This window comes from Egretta garzetta, unplaced genomic scaffold (assembly GCF_000687185.1).
Source record: "Egretta garzetta isolate BGI_Z169 unplaced genomic scaffold, ASM68718v1 scaffold51, whole genome shotgun sequence".
NCBI classification, from domain to species: Eukaryota; Metazoa; Chordata; class Aves; order Pelecaniformes; family Ardeidae; genus Egretta; species Egretta garzetta.
In genome coordinates this window covers 5,220,133-5,240,245 of record NW_009258549.1, presented here as the reverse complement: position 1 = coordinate 5,240,245, position 20,113 = coordinate 5,220,133, and the positions used below count along the sequence as shown (strand labels likewise).

General features: G+C 43.0%; 1 protein-coding gene across 1 annotated transcript in view; it reads right to left on the bottom strand.

Moving 5' to 3' along the window:
* GUCY2C (guanylate cyclase 2C) overlaps positions 1-17,877 on the bottom strand; it is a 47,209-nt gene extending 29,332 nt beyond the window's left edge. Inside the window, exons 1-10 of the mRNA XM_009647792.2 lie at positions 17,667-17,877; positions 16,642-16,754; positions 14,906-14,973; positions 10,495-10,710; positions 8,212-8,333; positions 7,222-7,318; positions 4,383-4,497; positions 3,053-3,188; positions 751-836; positions 211-322 (exon numbers count right to left, since the gene is read on the bottom strand). Coding sequence (XP_009646087.1) covers positions 211-322; positions 751-836; positions 3,053-3,188; positions 4,383-4,497; positions 7,222-7,318; positions 8,212-8,333; positions 10,495-10,710; positions 14,906-14,973; positions 16,642-16,754; positions 17,667-17,877 — 1,276 coding nt within the window. The remainder of the gene's footprint in view (positions 1-210; positions 323-750; positions 837-3,052; positions 3,189-4,382; positions 4,498-7,221; positions 7,319-8,211; positions 8,334-10,494; positions 10,711-14,905; positions 14,974-16,641; positions 16,755-17,666) is intronic.
* Between the last annotated feature and the right edge of the window lie 2,236 nt (positions 17,878-20,113).

Sequence of the window (20,113 nt, the reverse complement as noted above, 5' to 3'; positions counted from 1 at the left end):
GTAGTGCCAGAAATGCAGGTTTAGAATTGGGCCGGATACAGAGAACATGGGGGGCTGGGGCAGGGGAAGGAAAGATGCTGTCCTGCCCCCAGCTCCTGGCATCACTGGCTGGGGACAGTATGAAGATTGCATGCTGGATTGCACAGCAGGTGGATCTTAGAACTGTATGATTTGTCTTCAAAGAAAAGGTAGGTTTAATGGGTGTCTCACCAGTGCCTGGAGTATCACCGGGCAGCTTGCGGTTCTTCCAGACAAAATCCGGCCTGGTCGTCATCACGTGTGTCTCATTCTTGTGAGTGTTGAAATACAAAAGAGGTCTGAACTATGGGTGTAGGATGGAAGAAATGCAGTCAGCAGCTGTGCGCTCCCTCTTTTATCCCTTGCTTCAAACTACCCTTAATAAAGGTATTGCCCGAACTCAAAGTCATTCTTGTTCTTTCTATTACAGTGGTGTGTTCCTCAGCTCAGCCATATGTTTGGCTGCCATATTCTTCCTCATTCCTCCCCTCTATCTGAAAAGAAACGTGTCAGTCCCACAAAATACCAGCTGCACTTCACTTACTGAATCACCAGATGACATCAATTCTGTCAGTCTCCAGCATGCCTCTCATGACCCCCTCCTGGCATGCACAGCATGCCTTGGCACACCACCACTTCTGCTGTATATATACATTCTTATGTAATAGTACAGGGCATTTTGTTTCTTCTTTCATACGTAAGGTCAAACAGTTGATCCCTGGACATACGTACATCATTTGCAGTCTGTGACGTGTACAGCAGGGTCAAATTGGTATCGATGTCTCCAAATTCATCTAGAGTCACAGGACCCAGCACACCTGCAGTCACAAGGGGTTAGTCAGAGGGCTTGCATTCTCAGAAACACAAATATGTGGCAGGAAAGATGAGATAAATAAAAGGATTTCTGATGCTCAGGATATTTTTCTTCTTTGTGTACATACTAGAATACATATTGGCTTAGCGTGGCACTACTTCTCCTTTAATAGCATGCTACATTTTCTCTACAAAATCCAATAAAAGATGTTGAACTGGCTGGACCGAAGAGTAAAATCTCCCTCTAGCTATAGAAAAATATATTTCTCAGGTTTCTTCAGCACACCAAGAATGTCAGCATAACCTCCCTTCAAGGGGCCATTTTAGAAGTGAGACGGGAAATTGCCTGTTTCCACCTGCAGTTTGAATCTATCAGCAAGAAAGGAAATATAGGGATGCTTTCATTCCCCTTACTCTTTTGAGAGCTACCTGCTTGGCTCTAATAATATTATTTTAACCAGATTCTTTTTCCCTGTTAACCTCCTGCCTCTGTATGTCAGCAAATGTGCAGATTGAGAAATTGCTTATATAGCACATTCCAAGAATTTTAAGGTGGAACTTCCTAAGTCCCTGAGTGTGGCTTGACTTTGCTCTCATGAATTCAGTCATTTCAACAAGAGCACAAGCTTAGCCAACACCCACCACTCCTGAAAAGTCTCACCTTCATTTTTTCCCTTCTTTTTTCAGGAGAGTCTTTCTGATCAGCTTCAGATTGCTCTTTTGCTGCTGTTGCTGATGACATTTCATTTTTCCTGAAGTTCAGCATCATCATTATTTTAGTTCAGGAATTACCTTCTTCCTTTTCACCTCAAAAACTGATGCTAAGTTTTTCATGGTCCACCTTCTTAATATCAAAATTATTGTATGAGCTCCCTACTCTACCAGCCTCCAGCACAAGAAAGAATGGAGGTGGTTCAACACCTTTCACTTTTAGGATTTTTTTTTCAACTAAACCTATAACTAATGTGGAGCATTACAGTGCAGTAAAAAAACTTTGTGCCACTTACCTTTCAAATTTAGAGTGAAACTGAAGAGATGAGTTTACTGATATTCAAGAAAGGATGCTGTCTCCAGGAGGAATGAGTAAGCTATATTTTGCTAGGTTTGGGATACCATGGTTAAAGCAAAGATAAGCCTCGAACCTGTTAGGCCATATTAGGAAAATCTGGGAAACTTCTATACACATATTTGCTGAAAGCAGCAGGACATAAACACAAAGCTTTGGGTCGTCATTTTGGTACGGAACTCTGATGTGAAGTGTCAGCTGTGACTTTGCTCCCAGAGAGATAATGTTGTCACTTCTTTGTGTAAGTCTTGCCTCTGTCTTTTCTTAACAGTTGAATTCTGTGATTTTAAGCCCGTGGCCTCCAAAAGCCCACTAGTGCTAGACAACATGTGAGACGAACAAGAAAGTTAACTAAGGAGACCCAACCCATTGCCAGCTGGCTTACACTCACACAGCAGGCGCCCATGCCTACGATGGCTTTGTAAACTGGGCGAAGGTTGAAACTACTTCATTAAAGCTTAGCTAAGTAGACTTCAGAGTACTTTTGAACATCAATTGTATTTCATATGTACTGGCCTCAAGTCAAGACTAGACCTTTGGGGGAAAGCTTAGAAATGCTACTGGCAGGTTGTTACCTGAATGCCAGGTTGCCTCTGGAGGAGGTACAGACTCTGAAACCCACCTATATGCTTCACTCTTCCAGCTCCTTTCTCATTCTCCAAATAGTCTCCCTATAGAGAGTTCAGCTCTTTGTCAAAATAATGACACCAGTTTCAGGTCATCACCATCTCTGCTGGCTGGGAACTCTGTCTCTCCTCGTTCCCCCATCCCTCCTTAGGCAGCAATATTCTTTAAATGTGCTTTGTACTTCAAAGCAGCAGGAAAGACACAAGAGCCCAGAAAGGAGTTTGGTCCTCAAAGTTTGTTGCTAATTGCAATGTTTCAAATGATCATCATTTTGACTTTCTACCTCTTCTGTGTTGCATGCACTGAGGTGATTCTGCATGACTGCTGTGTAGTGCTTCTGCTAATACTGTAGATAACATCCTTGGAAAAGTGATAGAAAAAGAGAAAAGAGTGGGAATAAAACTCATTGAAGGGCTTGGACTTGGTTAGTGTAGAGGTGACTTATCCTAAGAGTGCTTAAAACCAAATTTCTTTCCGCTTACCGATTACCAATTTAGTGAACCCTGCACAGGACTGTACTGTTTATACCTTCAAAAGTGGTATTTCGGAATTCATTGATGAAACTGACAGGTGACACTGGGCTCTGCGAGAAGATAAATTTCTTCAGAATATGTCCAAACAGCAAGACTGCATTAAAATAGCCAACAACAAAGTCATCTTCCACCTAGAACAGGAGAAAAACAGCAATTGGAGAGTTCATGTTTCTGCCTTAAAGCTACAGTATCTTTGGTGGTCTCCACTTGGCAAAAGCTCCAGCATGAAAGACCAGAATCTGCTGAACACTGAGTAGATGGGCAATGCCACATCAGCGTTCTCGCTTGGAAAAATAAAGGTAAACAAAATATATGTTTTGTGTATGAAGACAGGGAGGTGGTGAAAACTTCTGAGGGACCAATGTAAAGCTCTGGCATGCTGATCCTGGTGCAAAGGATTTAAGACATCCTACATTGTAGGTTCTGGGCAGGACTGCTCAGTGGGACCCAAAGCCCCTGGTTTTGGATTAGACTTTCTGTGCAGATAATCTGATATGGTGCCAGCAAGTCTGGCCTTCCATATGGCCACAGCTTGGGGGCAAGGAGCTGTGCCAGAATTTCAAGCAGCCTGCCGTAGAGCTGGCACCCAAAAAGCGTTGAGCCCAGGCTGAGGGATCTGGAAGCCCTGTAAATCCAGTCAGAAGCTTCAGGCTGCCTGCTGGAGAGCCAGAGCTCAAAGCCACAAATCCTGGGAGAAACTCTACATCTAGAGTCTGGTTCCTGGGCAAACAGCAGGACTATCAGTTTCACTGAGCAGATACGGGGTTTGCATAGTTTCTGCTTTTCAGGAAATTAAAAAAATACTTATTCTACAAAAAAAAAAAAAAAAGCTCCTGGTTTTGAAGTTTAACTGGAAAGCCCCTGGACAGAAACAGCAATGGTTGCCACTGCTTATACATATCACAAAAATAAGTCAACAATTACTATTTCTGAACTTTCACTGCTCACATCTCAATTACACCTATAGATTTTCCCTCAGTAGTGCCTTGCAGCTACGTGTAAGATTGTCAGTCACTCAGAATTGGAGTCAGAAGGCCATGTACCTATAAGTCTCCCTCACGCCCCATGAACATGACACTTGCAGACCAAATTAAAAGCTTGAGTTGAACCTCACAAAGCAGGAATATGAGAGCCTGCATGTTTGCCCTATGATATATTTTTGCATCATTACAGCAGGGTAAAATGTCATCCTGCAATAATGTAAGTAAGTATCAACATAGAAGTATGATGGGGGATGATTACAGCTGCATTTTTAGTTTTCATTTCCTGGTGGATGAACATGAATGAACTGAATGCGATAATCAGATATAAAATAGCGTGGTTACCAGTAAGGTGTCCTCGGTCTTTGTAGCATTCGAGCTGTAGTTAGCTAGTGGCAGGGTCAGGACGAGTACATTCTGCATGTAATGGGCTGAGTTGTTGTTCCTGAAGTACGTGCTGCTGCAAAGCAAAGCACAAGAACCCCACGAGCAATCAGCCACAGGGGCAGTGGTAACCATGACAGAATCACTCTTGTCTCCCCAGCGGCACAGTTCTTTAACCGGTTAAAACAGTAGTTCTAAAAATAAAATTTCATCGTGGACAAAACTCTTTATGTTGTTCATTCCCTGATGCCAGCTTCTGTGCTCAACTACGTTAAAAGGTAATATCAAAGAGAACTGGCAATCTGAAACTCAAAGGTTGCAGTGAATTATTGTTTAACTGGTTTCTGTCCTGTTTATTTCCTCTTCTTTCAAATAGGAGTTTATATCTACTAAAACGGAGTCTCTTCTTGGAATCCACAGTACTGCAATCTGTAGTTTGTTCATGTTATTGTGCATGTTTCTGACCTCTTCTGCATTCTTTTGCATGTTCCTCTAATTCTGATATTTCCTGCTAGAATTGATCACAGCAGGGTTTGCACTAAAAGCATTTAACAGGAGGGCACAAACCAACCAGAGAGGTGCAGAGAGCAGCTTACTGATTTATTTGTTTAAAACAGTGAGCTAGGAAAATCAGAGGAAACTATGTGAACTTGAAAACTATGCTAAAACAAGCAGAAAAGGTTGTAGCTTTCAGGTATCTTTGGTTTCATCACCCTGACAGGCCATCTGGAAGTGCTTCACAGACTGGCAACCACTGGATTCACAAGTTACAGAGGAATTTAGCACTAGGTATTAGTGTCAAGTGGCAGCATCTGTCACTGCTATAGCTAAATTGATTAAAAAAATTGTATGAGCCTTCTCTCATTATTTGTGTTTGATCATCCTTTTATTTTTTCAGTCAGTACTGTATGAAGAATTTGCGGAGTCCACAGGGTCCGCTCCACAGCCACCAGATGGGATCCTGACACCAGAGCCCTGTCCCTGCCTTCCCCTGAACCTTATGACTTTTACATTGCACTTTTCGCCCTGAAGAATTTCAAAGTGCTTTTCATTCAGGCTTGGACTGAACTAGCCAGGTGAAAAGGAAACCTCATTAGACTCCACCAGACTGGATAATCCTACAGCATCCCACCTTCCCCGAGGGAGGCTTAAACACTGTGTTTGCATCCTGGCTGCCAGAGGGCTCAGAGCTGAAGAAAATTTAAATCCACCACTTTGAGGGACTTGACTCCTGGCGAAGCATGGGACCTTGCCTACTCTCTTCTCCTACAGTTTGTGTTTGAATCTAACATGTGTGTCTGTATTTTGTTTGTTTTAAGAAGAAGAGCATGATTTGAGATATTCAGCAAAATCAGAGGTATGTAGCAAATTTAAGGAGGGCAGGATATAAAATGGGCTGAGGCAGCTGGGTATATCAGAAGGATGCATATCACAGCAGAGAAGCCCCTAACTGCCCTCACCAATTGTGTGGCAACAATCATACAGGCAACACGAGTAAGCAAAAGCATTCATGTACATAGTCGTAGAATCATAGAATGTTTTGGGTTGGAACGGACCTTTAAAGTCCCCACTGTGCATTTGCGAAAAAAAAAGGAATTGTGGCCAGTTGCCTCGGAAAAAGCAGCTGGGGATTCCTAGTGCCTGGATAAAGTGGTGGAAAGTCTAAAGCTCTTAGAGGCACTTCTGAAAAATATATATGGTGAACTTGAAAGTGTACAGGACAGAGAAGATCCTGTTAGAACTTGAACCACAGGCTCCAGTTTAGACCCAAAGGTTAAATGACTGAAGTCATTAAACCAAAGTGCCTCAGCCTTGCCCTGTCAAGGTCAGCTTTAGATGAGAGGGCTGGGAATTCCCACAGGCCCTGGAAGTTCATGGATTCTTTTTATATATCAACAGTGAAATAAGAAAGATCAAGACATGGGTGTATACTTTTGTCCTGTGATCATCCATACCATTAAGCTGCCAGCACAGTTCTGGGCATGATTTTGGTCTAGGATAACTATCTTTCTCCCAGACTGTGACTGGCTACAGTGACTGGAGTAATACCCAAAAAGCAGTTTGGGCATCTACACTTAGCCATACAGATGTGAGCTGTGCTGCATCACTTAGGCTTAGGGCCAGAGATCAGCTCTGGGTCCTTGTATACAGACAAAGTTCTTGAGGCTACCATTGATAAGGCCAGTTTATGTCAGTCCTCATCTATCAAGATTTTGTAATTAGTAATATAAAGATGAAATCAACAAGAGAAAACTTAGGTTGTAAACTAAGACACGTCTCTGAAAAGTTAGTTAGATTTAGGTAGTTACAAAGATGTTGAAGAGATGGTTATAAAGTGGAAGAGACAATGGTACCACTCTTTTAAATAATTTAAAAATGGAATAAACAGAGCCTAGAAAAATATACTTGTAAGCCACATTTACATAACTATCTGGCTGGGCAGAGTGTATGAAAAATGTACAATATCTCCTATGAACAGCTCATGACCATTCTAACTTTGGACTCTGTGGTTCTCTCATGGCTTCCTGCACTGAGGAGTCCACAGGATGACGTTAACCCTACCTGCTCTGTCACCGCCTTAGAAAAATGTTATGTGAACTGAAGGGGATTACGCAGAGGATGTGCTACAAATTAAACACTAAGCGGCTTAGATAAATGGCAAGACATGAGGAAAGATGGCAATGGAAAACATTTTGTGAGAGCATTTCTTCAACAAAACATTCCCACTCAGACTACTTCCATTATCTCTATCCCTCAGCAAACTGCAAAGAAAGGAGGAAAAGCAAAGGTGATACTTTACTTGAAGAGATCTATCAGGATGATAACAATGTCCTTATCCATGTCCCCCGTCCCTAGGTCTGCGCTGATGTCCGCTGGAGAGCCACACATGATGATCACTACAGATTGGGCAAAAATGGAGACAGACTGATGAAACATACAGACAAGAAGATGACATTTGCCTGCTCCCCTGTGCTTGAGTAGCAGGCAGTAGAGCAATGCTGGGCTAAGGCACCTTACCTGTGCCCTGCTGGGACCCAAGCACAGAGCTACTGCCTCTCTACAGCAAGACTGGGATATCTGAGGGAAGGTGGTAAAAGGCGCCTCAACGCCTGCACCATTTTCTGTCTGAATCAACAAGAGCACTACCATTACCTCACTCAAATAAGCATCAGCAGGTCTGATGCAATACCGGCTACTGAATATGAACATTTCTAAATTAAATGGCTTTCAATAATACTTCCATTGGCTTACTTATTACTCTTGCACTTACTTGGCCTGCTGATGCCAGGTGCTTAGTCTTAGGAGAAGATGAGGTATTTACTCATCCATTTTTCCAGTTTAGATGGATCACTCCAGAAGTGCCCCTTTGATGGCACAAATGATGCCCATATATGTACCAGGGCTGCAAACACAGGAATGGTAGAGAGCTAAGCATTCTTGTATTATCTAAGACCCTTCTTAGGAGGAGTTGTGATTCCTGGATTTCTGAATCTTTCACAAAACAGAGCTTGGGCCTAGATGGGATAATTCACCCCAAAAGCTCTCTGGAACCAGGATGTTCCCCCATATTTTATGGGGATGGAGGGAGGAATCTAGGAACTTTGTGCCATTTTATGTTTGCATCCATGCGAAACGGTGTATCTGCATTGCTTCACCATTTCTGTGGAAAGACTATCCCTAAAATGTAACTAAGGGGTAACTATCCCTCACATGTAACTAAGGGGTAGGTCTGATTTCCTGAGAAAAGCAACTTACCTGCAGGGAGAGTGCACCCTCAGCCCACCCTTACCATTGCTTTTTCTGTCTGGATCTTTCACAGTTTTTTTAAGCTGCTCTGGAGTCCTTAAAATCTCCTTGAACCTCAGTGTTTCAGAGAAGTGTGTGATTCCAGCTTCTAGCGCATTCATGTACCTGACACAAGGGAGCACAGATATTGTCAGAAAATTGCCAACTCCTCACATTCTCCTAAATGAACCAAAACTGTTTACAGCACACAGGAGTGTTTGTAAGGCAGTATGGAACATTTTTTTTCTGCAGCAACAGAAGAGAGAAAATCAATACAGGGCATGAAAGACTTGGAAGTGTTTGGAAAGTCACCCAGAGGTATTTGAGCCTGGTTGTACAAAGGATGAGTTTGGAGAATACAAGGATGTAATAAGACATTAACAATTAAGAAAAGAAATCAGGGATATGGGGAATTTACAGTACGTGAGACTAACTGGGAGGCAGAGCCAGGAAGCTTTGCTGTTTTCAGACATCAGTGCTAATCTTAGAAGACACACGTGGAGGTTCAAAGGAGTAAATGGGAACTGCAGAAAGAACTGAGATAAAAACCACGCATGTACCCTGACTGTGAGAGAAGCAAAGGAAGGAAAGTAGCAGCAAAAAACCCCTATACTGAGCCAGTTAAAACTTGAAGGGGAAAAATGAGAACAGTGAAAAAAAAAACAACCAAGTGAGTAAAAGCTAGCAAAAAAGATTAAGCAAAACCAGCCAACTCCTAAATCCTATTCTTGCCTCAACATGTTGTGTCTGAGAAGAGACATTCTGTCTGAAATAAAGTTAATGCAGAGGGAAAACCAAAAGAAATCTCTTTGTTTTCAAACCACTTAACTTTTGATCTATAAACAGTTCAAAAACCTTCAAGCTGACAGTTTCTATTAAACAGAATGAGATGCATTTTTACAACTATACTAGGATGAAAAATGGGCAGAGATACAAAATTAATTTTTTAATTAATTCAACAATAGAGAAAAGGAGCTTGAACAATTCTGAAGTCATAAAGAAGGTTGTGAATTGAAGTATTAATAAAGACAAGGTGAGAAACACTTGGGAAATAACTAACATGCCTTGACTTCCCTGAAAGGTATGAAACCTACAGGTTTAAAGGGATTTAGCTAATGTGTGTGTAGTGCATTGGCAATTATAGCTGCAAACATGGAGAAACAGGGATTGTAGTAAGAGATAGCCAAAGTGTGCTGATGTTTCAAAGCATCAAAGAGATGTAATCATAGCAATTACATCATGTGATCAAGTTGCTATCTACTAAAAAAGAAGGAGGAAACAATAAAAGTCCCTAAATATCTACAAAACAGTGACTTGGAGATCAGTTTTTAGGCCCCTTAATTCAGAAAAAAAAATAAATTCTGTATACAAAGTATTCTGTAAGTACATGCTTATATCATTCTGAAGCCATCAGAGTCATAAATGTTGCTTAAAATTCCTCAAGATCCTCAGGTTATGAATTAGAAAGATAAATAATAGTTATTTCCATGAATCCTTGGCTGCCTTTGAGCTACATTTATACAAGTAGTAGGAGAAATGAGATTTTTTTTTTTAATTAATCAGCATTTTATGTCCCAAAATTGAAAAAAAAAATTCAAAGGAGCATAGAAACACTCACATGAGCTGAAAATTTAATAGAAGAGTAATGATAAAGATCAGTATATTAAAGAGTCTATTTGACTAAAAAACAGCCTTTGTTTTTAGGTTAGGAGAAAACCCAGCAGTCTTGAGAATCAAGCACAGGCTGATGTTTCAGGTCACAAAGTGAAAACTGTCTCCTTTGCTCCAAACTGGTGAGAGAATAGCTTAAACTCTGCAATCATTGGGGGTCATTTTGTTCAAAGAAAGATACAGTTTGAACTTTGGAAATGTTTTGGAGTAACAATAGTGCCCAGAGATTGAAGCTATTAATGTGGAGAAACGTTACAAGAGCTTGAGAAGACCCCTGACCTAAAAAGGCATCTATGGAGAGCGCGGTGGAGGAGCTTCTCATGTCACACTATTTACATCAAGGATGCAGTAAACAGGTATTTCCAGCAGGGACAACATGTGGGCTATGCTGTCCACAAGAAAAGCCAAGATTTCAGAATACTTAAAGGTAGACTGAGTGAAACATTCAGATACGCAGTACAGCTAAAGGGTATAATTCTTCTTTTCCTTCTCTCATTCCTTGGTAGCCATAAAGCACCTCCCAAAACATAGGACTCAAAGGACAGCTTGTCCTCCATGTCTGATAATGGAGATGGAGTTTATCAACAGCTAGATCAGAGAGGGATCCATATCTTACCAGAAACATGCCTCTGAGTTTTCGTTCCTCTTGTAAATGTAGGTGGATTCCCAGGCTGTGGTTTTGAATGGCAGCTGAGATTCTTTCCAAAAATAATAGAAGAATTCATTCACTTTCCTGGCTGGGGTCAGAAGGCGGGTTAGGTTTACTTTGTAGTCACAGGACAGTCCAAAACTCCCTACAGAGATCAGAGGCGGGCTCAGTATTGTTTCAACTCTGAAGGGAGAGACAAGAGGACAAGTCTGAATGGATCACTGTCACACCAAGGAAGCTACCACGTGATTTCCATCCTCAGCTCCCTCTCCTCTTGTGCCCTGCATTAGTTTCATAGCAACTTGAACCTGAAACAGAAGGCTTCTCAAGAACACCAGCAGATTTAAAGTCAGTATTGACACTGAAAAGCTCTGTTGAACTGGTCCAGGCAGCTTCTCTCACTGCCCCTAGTTCCCCATGCCCTTTTGGATACCGTACCCCATTTCAGTCCCAAGGCTCAAGGACCCATCCAGTTCTGCTCCCCGGCTGCCATTTACATGGGATGGATTTGATCTCTTTATTGGGGCAGTACTGGAGGGTGACAGCTTTTTGCTATTGAAAAAGCTTTACTCCTACACCTCAAAGGAAAAGTCTTTTAGTTTCACTATGGCATATTTTAGGAGCTGTACAATAGCAGCAGTCAGGGAGAAAAACTAGGGCAACCCTCTGCTGGCAGGGAATTTGTAAAGCAGAGATATTTTTTATCCACAGAGACAATAAGTTTTTAAGGATAAAAGTATTTTCCTAGATGCTGCAATCTTACCAGACTGGACTTAAAATATTTTAGTTCTTGTATGGTAAGTGCTTTTTTATGACAGGGAATTTAGCCTGCAAAAAACATGGCCATTAGAGTTGTTGGCATTACTGTGACAAAACTTTATTTTCCAGGTAAAGCCCACTTACCAAATTACAGGGTTTATCCTTGTTGCAACAGAAACAGACACAGATGATTTAATAAGTAATGCCAGGGAGAGTATTTCACTAATGAAATGGACATTTTTCTAACTGACAGAACAGGATAGGATAGAATAGAATAGAATAGAATAGAATAGAATAGAATAGAATAGAATAGAATAGAATAGAATATTTCAGTTGGAAGGGACCTAGAATGATCATCTAGTCCAACGGCCTGACCAATTTAGGGCTGACAAAAAGTTAAAGCATTGTCCAAATACCTCTTAAACACTGACAGGCTTGGGGCCTCTCTAGCAAGCCTTTTCCAGTGTTTGACCACCCTCTCAGTGAAGAAATGGTTCCTAATGTCCAGCCTAAACCTCCCCTGGTACAGCTTTGAACCATTCTCATGTGTCCTATTACAGGATACCAGGGAGAAGAGCTCAGCACCTCTCTCCACTTCACCTCCTCAGGAAGCTGCAGAGAGCAATGAGGTCACCCCTCAGCCTCCTTTTCTCCAAACTAGAAAAGGCCAAAGTCCTCAGCTGCTTCTCACAGGACATGCCTTCCAGCCCTGTCACCAGCTCTGTGTCCTCTGGACACATTCAAGGACCTCCACATCCTTCTGAAATTGTGAGGCCCAGAACTGCACAAAGTACTCCAGGTGAGGCCACACCAGCGCTGAATACAGTGGGATAATCACCTCTTTTGACCTGCTGGTTATGCTGTGTTTGATGCACCCCGGGATACAGTTTGCCCTCTGGGCTGCCAGGGCACGCTGCTGACTTTGTTGAGCCTGCTGTCAGCCAGCACCCCCAGATCCCTTTCTGCAGGGCTGCTCCCCAGCCACTCCTCTCCCAATTTATACTTGCGCCTGGCATTACTCCATCCTAGGTGCAGAATCCAGCACTTGGAATTGTTAAATTTCATCCCATTAATCGATGCCCAATTATCCTCCTAGAAGCTATGCTAAAGCACATGGAGGCCAGGAAGGTGATTTGAGACAGCCAGCATGGCTTCACCAAGGGCAAGTCCTGCCTGACCAACCTAGTGGCTTTCTATCATGGAGTGACTGCATCAGTGGACAAGGGAAAAGCAACAGATGTCATCTATCTGGACTTCTGTAAAGCTTTCAGCACAGTCCCCTACAATATTCTTCCCTCTAAACTGGAGAGATATGGATTTGAGGGGTGAACCATTCAGTGGATAAAGAATTGGTTGAATGGTCGCATCCAGAGGCTAGTGGTCAATGGCTCAATGTCCAAATGGCGATGGTGACAAGTGGTGTCCCTCAGGGGTCTGTACTGGGACAAGTGCTGTTTAAAATTTTCATCAGTGACATAGACAGCGAGATTGAGTGCACCATCAGCAAGTTTGCAAATGACACCAAGCTGAGTGGTGCAGTTGACACGCCAGAAGGACGGGATGTCATCCAAGGAGACCTGGACTTGCAGCCCAAGCAGCCAACAGTATCCTGGGCTGCATCAAAAGCAGCGTGGCCAGCAGGGCAAGGGGTGTGATTCTGCCCCTCTACTCTGCTCTGGTGAGACCTCACCCAGAGTACTGAGTCCAGCTCCGGAGCCCTCAGCACTAGAAGGACATGGAACTGTTGGAGCGGGTCCAGAGGAGGGCTACAAAAATGGTCCGAGGGCTGGAGCACCTCCCCTATGAGGACAGGCTGAGAGAGTTGGGCTTATTCAGCCTGGAGAAGAGAAGGCTGCGGGGAGACCTGATTGTGACCTTTCAGTACTTAAAGGGGGCCTACAGGAAAGATGGGGACAATCTTTTTAGCAAGGCCTGCCGTGACAGGACAAGGGGTAATGGTTTTAAATTAAGACAGGGTAGATTTAGACTGGATATAAGGAAGAAATTCTTTACAATGAGGGTGGTGAAACACTGGAAGGGGTTGCCCAGGGAAGTAGTGGAGGCCCCATCCCTGCAAACATCCAAGGCCAGGTTGGACGGGGCTCTGAGCAACCTGATCTGGTTAAAGATGTCCCTGCTCACTGCAGGGGGGTTGGACTAGATGACCTCTAGGGGTCCCTTCCAACCCAAAGCATTCTATGATTTCCTGAATTCGAGATGGTGAAGAAGCTGGAGCCAGACAGTCGGGCTAATCCCAAACCACGCTTGTTACTTCCACTGTTCTGTCACAACATCCCAGCAGCTGCTGTGCTTATAGATCTCTTGCAGATAACACTCGGTGTTGCTTAATGTCCATTTGGCAAGCCAAAGATGAAACCCAGAGGGCGGCTGCCGGGTGTAGGCAACAGCCAGGCTGCCGCAGGCCCCGCTGCCCACGGAGCACCGTCCCCACTGCGCCCTTCCCACACTTAAAGTGCTGTAAAGTGAGGTGCTTGTTTTGATTTGCCCAGCTATTGCTCTATGGGCAAAAGCCAGCTGCCCGTTTTGTTAGTGCTCTTTGTTGCTTTGCATAAACTTCCGCTATTCATACTTTTTACTGGTTTAACTGTGTCAGAGTCCAAGGAAAAGACTTTGGCATCATTCTGGGCAGCTCCATGTCTAGCAGGTAGAAAAGCAAACATAAAGCTAGGAGGCAAATTAATAAAATGGGGTATATTGCATAATATTTCACCATGGTCCTATACATATTTAAGACTTACTCTTTTGATTCTATAAATCAGTCACATGCCTTCACCTGTAACATTGTATTCACTTCTGGCCATGCCCCTCAAAGAAAATCACAGAGCTAAGAGCACATAAAGCTTGAGGTAGAAGTGTCCCAATCTTCCCAGTATCTCTCACTGAAACCAAAAGACTACCAAACTTTAAAAAGGGAAGTGATTCACATGGGTAACAATATGGATTTGTACATCATGACTGATGGGGGGGTTTTAACCGATTTATGCTAGAAGTCTGCAGATTCAGCTGACACTTTTCCTAATATCTGAGAATGAACATCTTAATGTATGATATAATACCGAATAGAATTATACAGGTTCATGTATAATACCATAGTAGGAAGATTCATTCTTCAGGAATGCTTCCTCAGGCTGAAGAGTTAGGATGAAACTGGCTGCTCCCTATCTAAACGCCCTTTACTGAAGATGGTTGGGGTTTTGGGATCTTCTCTTGACACACGTAACTCAGGCCCCTCTCAGTGACTGAACACCCACCCAGAAGGACCCCTGTTGCTGCAGTACTGAGATTTCTGCATGCTTCAAGCTAGCATCTCTTTCCTGCTGCAGTTGCTGAAGAGTTAAATCTTTTGAGCCCTTAATCAATCAGTCAACTGACTGCCAGCAATTAGAAAAGTTTCCCTGCTAGCAATGGGATTTCATCAATGGGCTTTGGAAGAGGATTTTCTTCTCCAAACATAGTGGCTATGCATAAGAGTCCTAACTGCCTTGACTGATGTATCCCAAACACCAGTGTCTCTGCTGGCTTGCTGTGCACAAAACAACTTCATTCAGCAGTTGGTATCTTTAACATCACAGTATTAGGGGGAAGAGGAGGTACTTACGAGACCATTTGGTAGGTGGCATAAGTGCAAATGGGTCCTATGACGACACAGCCAAGCGCGCCACTATTCTGCAAGGGATCAGAAAGGGTCAGTAGTGAGGACAGTGCAGAGGACTGGCAGAGAGAGAAGGATGGAAGAAAACTTTGGGATTTGAGAAGGAGTCACAGAATTTACCCAGAAAAAGCAAGAACAGAGAGGCAAAGGAGCTACAGAAGGGTTAAAAGAACAAACCTAGAGTGAAGGAGGGAGGAATCACAGAGAGCTAAGAAAAGGCAGAGGGCAGAACAGTGCCTGTGAGCATGACCTTCGTTAAGAGACACACAAGTTAGAATTAAAATGTTGCAATTGTTCAGTTGTTACAACTGCACAGATGAAATTACACCCCCCAGCAGTGCTTGCCTTTGCAGAAGACAGAGGGCTTGGAATTACAAGATACTGTGTATTAGAAAAACAATTAGTTATGTGCATATGAAGCTTGTATGAAAAAAAAAAAATCCTTTCGTGACCACCAAATGAGGCCTGACCAGTAGCTTTGTATGTCCTGAGGGACTTCTTAACAAAGACTATATGGTGTGCTCATACACTGGTAGATTGGAAAATTCACATTCACAAGGTTTCACTCAGATGTGACAGTTACTAGACATGAGAAAATCCACTGAAACACGGCTTCTTGTAAGGCACCAATTCTAACTGAAGCTTCTGAGGAGCCGCTGAGGGCACTGGGGCTGTTTAGCCTGGCGAAAAGAAGGCTGAGGGGACACCTTATCGCCCTGTACAACCACCTGAAAGGAGGTTGTAGCAAGGTGGGTGTTGGTCTCTTTTCCTAAGTAACAAGCGATAAGGCAAGAGGAAATGGCCTCAAGTTGCTCTAGGAAAGGTTTAGATTAGATATTAGGAAAAATTTTTTCACTGCAACTATTATCAGGTACTGGAACAGGCTGCCCAGGGAAGTGGTCAAGTCACCATCCCTGGAGGTATTTAGAGACATGGTTTCATGGTGGATGGGTATGGTTGGACTTGATGATCTTAAAGGTCTTTTCTAACCAAATGATTCTATGATTTTTCCCCATACTAGGGTATTCACCTAGTTTTTCCCATGTGACTTCTGTGATTTCTAGTGAGAAGCAAGCACTTCATCTTCGCCCTCTGGGCATAGTTCCATACGCATTTCTTTGGTATTAATGCCAGCCTAATAATCCCTCTGTCCACGTGTTCCCATCCTTGCACAGTGGTCTCCTTTCTGTATTTGTGTAAACTGATGGTGAACAAGACCGGGGTCTGATCGAGTTGGAAATGGACCTTTTTTGCTCTGCTTGAGTCTTTGGGTTTGGAGTGGGGTTTTTTTCAGTTGTTTGGTTGGGTTTTTTTAATAGATTGCTTTGGCTATTTTGGCCACACAAAGAGCTGTGCAGATATAAAAAAAGAGGACAACTTAAGCATAGGAGAAGGAGCCTGAAGTGGAAGGTTGCTTTAGGTGGCACTGCCACCAAATGTCTAATGATAGCCTCCTGGAAGCATTCATAGAATCTCTCACCAGTATTTGCCTGCTTGTTTTCACAAAACCTACAGGAACATCTTCTCTTTGAAAACTTCACTTTCCTATCAAATTTGTTTGGAACTGAACAACAGGATCAAAAGTTAATAAGGAAAGACAGAGACACACATGCACACAGACATGCAGAAAGAAAAAAGTCTTGTCTTCCTAGGAAATCAACTTAAAGAAGCCTGCTACTCACATAAATGTCCTTGATGAGCTGTACACCTTCACAGGTGCTGGTACGACAGCCTTGTGAGACATAGAGTGGTGAGGCAAAGTAGTGGAAGGTGGCATTGACTGTAACATTTTCTCCTGTAATGCAAATGTAAAAGTAAACAGCATCATGAGTTGCCGATGACCACTATTACATTGTATCTCTTTGCTTCTCACACAGGTCTGAGCAGTCTTATGAAAGGATGTCTCCACCAAAAAGCTGCTAGAAAGTCCACCTACCACCTAATCCCCACTACTTAGGATGAGACTGTAGAATTTGCTCTGGTGTGGACTGCTGACTTCTGCTGCTCAGTGTTAGTACTTTCAGTACGAAATACTTTTAGCATTGGCCACTATTAGAGACATTTTTAAGGCTCTGTAGGATGTAACTGAGAGACCGCTTTCCAATAAAATTGGAAAAAACCTCTTCAACTAGAGGGCAGAAAGGGAATAGGTATCATTTCTTTGGAACTGTTTTTTTCCCATGATATTCTAGAGAGTGACAGGAGATTGGTGATATTGAAAGGAGAGGTAAGATACCAAAATAAATAAAAGCATCATCTGTAGTGACTCTAAATGAGGGAAAAACATACAGACTTCAGATTCTTCACACTACAAGTCATAATGTGATCAACAGATGGGGTCAAGAGGAAAATTATTTTCGGAAAGTAGAGGCTAATCCAGTCAGGGGAGGAAGCAAGGGCATCCCAGTTACTGCACTAGATGGATCACTGGTCTTGTCTGATCCAGTTCAGCAATTCCCATGTTCCCGATCCCAACTGAACAGCTCCAGAAAAGCATGCCAGTCTGCCCAGACACCGTGAAAGCCAATATGGTTCTGCCCATCTGTAGAGCACTTCTGGTTTTACAGAGATCTACATAAGATGAACGGACAGGCAAGGAGACTGTCTGAGGAGCAGTTTGCCGAAGCTCAGATGAGTAGAAAGCTGTGGCACAAAGTCTGACAAGAAACCACAGCAGGAGAGGGATCACCAACACCCATTGCCTTACCTGTCATCTGGAATTCATTTTGCACCCTTTCCAAGGCTTGATTCACAGCTAATTTCAAATGATCAGCAGTTGATGGGAAGTCCGAGTAATTCATGAGCATCACATTGATCATATACTTGTTGTTGCTACACTCATCTGAACTAACTTGCTGCAGCAGCTGGAGTGAGAAAAACAAAGGCCAAAGAGCCAGACCCAACATCCGTCGCTTCATTATTGCTCAGTTTAGACCCATTGTGTGTGCTCTCTCTTTTCTTTTTCTCTTCCAACCCTCTTTCTTTCAGACACTCTCCATTGGTTTTGTTCCTGGATAGGATGAAAGAGATCTCCACAGTGCAGATTCGAAGACAGGCTGTCCGATCCTTCTCTCCAGCACTTCCCTATCCCCTTCCCTGCCTTCACATCTGCCCGCCCCTCCGGTGTACGAGGTGGCACTTTTGTTTGTGAAAAACTAGCAACAGCAAAACTCAGGAAAGGAGAGAGGCTAAAGGTTGCTGTGAATGTTTACTCATGGGAAGGCTGAAGCTATAAAACTGAAGCATTACCTGAAACCTTGCCTGATAAGGGCACTCTTCATCACAGGGATAAGCTGAGAGAAGGAAGGGGAGGGGTCAAATGGACTGTAAAGATGACTCTTTAAAATGGAAATAAAATACAAGGTCCGCTAAAGCCTAGAGGAAAACAGATGGTTACTTCATGTTTGCATTGCCCTACATCTCTGGTTATGTTGCCACACCATCTCTGCTGGCTGGGCTCGTAAATCAAGGGTATATTTTTGTCTGTGATAAGTTACCAATTTCATTCCTTTAGCTTTTACCATCAAAGTCCTTTTTGTGTGAGCAAAAACGTCTGACTTGCAGTCCTCCAGACCAAAGCCTTTGTTTCTACTTACAGAGTAGACTCAGCACCAAGCTCGTCCGCTCACACTCACCCAGCATTGCTCCCCAAAGCACCCCAGGTCTGCCCCCAGACACATTGCTTCCAGGCAGCACAGGTCTCGTTGCCCATTCCCACCTTGTCAGATGGCTCCTCACACGGGGGCCCAACATATTCATATTTTACGTGATGCAATGTCTTGCATAAGGTAAGGATTAGCAAAGCTGAAGACCACATCTCAGACCTGTGGAACCAAAGCTAAATTGTAAATGGCATTGTGTAAAGGCACACGCTAAAGGAAACTGTGGTATTGTTCCCAGGTAGGGCTCTTGGGCTTTCCTGAATATTTTTCCTGAGAATGGTCTCAGGGAAGGTAGGTAGAATGAAGGGAAGACAAAAAAAACCCAGAAGCCTTATGGATAAGTCTGGGCACAAAGGAGAACTGCAAGATAAAAGGAATCAACAGGCAAATTGAAATAAAGTACTGAGTGAGACTGGTCTGAATTTGGGGTGTTTGTGTACACCTACAGCCGCTTCTGTTTTTCTGCTGAAACCTGGACTGAGGCTGTCAGATAATAAATCAGTTTACTTTTATTACCTTCCTAAAATAATTTTAAGACAAACAAGGAAAATAATCGTTGACAGTGTAAGTAACAGTGCTTTTGGTATAAAACAGAACTGCGATTCCATGGTTTCTTTCAAAGCCTGTATTTAAAAGGTTTTGAAGACACGTCAAATATATTTGCACAAATTTTTTACATTATCTTACTTTAATACCAAATTATTATTATTTGAATCCATATACCCAAAACCAAAGGCCATGAGCGAGCATTTAAGAGCAGACCTTGAACACCTCAGCATATTTAATCTAGCATTTGTAATTAGTAATACAGTAATTCCAAATTACAAGTTTGTCATGTAAACCTCTGGACTAGTGTGGCTGGCTAGAGCCACAGGCTGAGAATGGAATAGAGCTTTTCATGCTGAGATCATCTGCTCATCACTGCCCCATTTTATAGGCATTTACAAAGTCCTTGAAACTTAGCCTGTATAAGCCAGTCAGAGATTTGTCATTAACTTCAGCAAGGCAAGATTTGCATTTTTATACTCTTAGCCTATCTGAGAGAAACAGTTAGCCAGCGTGGATAACACAAGTAGAACTGATTATTTTACATTGCTGGTCACACAGGGAGTATGTAACGGTGCTGAGGTCCCTCTGGTTTTATATCTATTCATGTATTTATTTGGTTTTCACAGCAGCTTAAAAATGTCCATTAAAAACAAAAGGTAAAAATCAACTATAGACTTAGCACAGCATTTCTTTTTACTCTCTCCCTTGCCCCACGCCTCATGGTGCCACAGGGAATCCTCAGCCAGAATGTGTTATACATAAGTTGTTGACCGCTCAGCTTTTTAATTGCCCGGCGTGTGTAATCTCCCAGCGTCGAGTCCCGTGATGGGAGCACACCTTGAGCATCAGCTGACGTGGAGCAGGAGGGAGCGCAGCAGGAGGCTGCAGCTGGGGGGAAGCAAGCGCTCCCCGGAACCGGCTGAACACCACGCTTTCTCTTGTA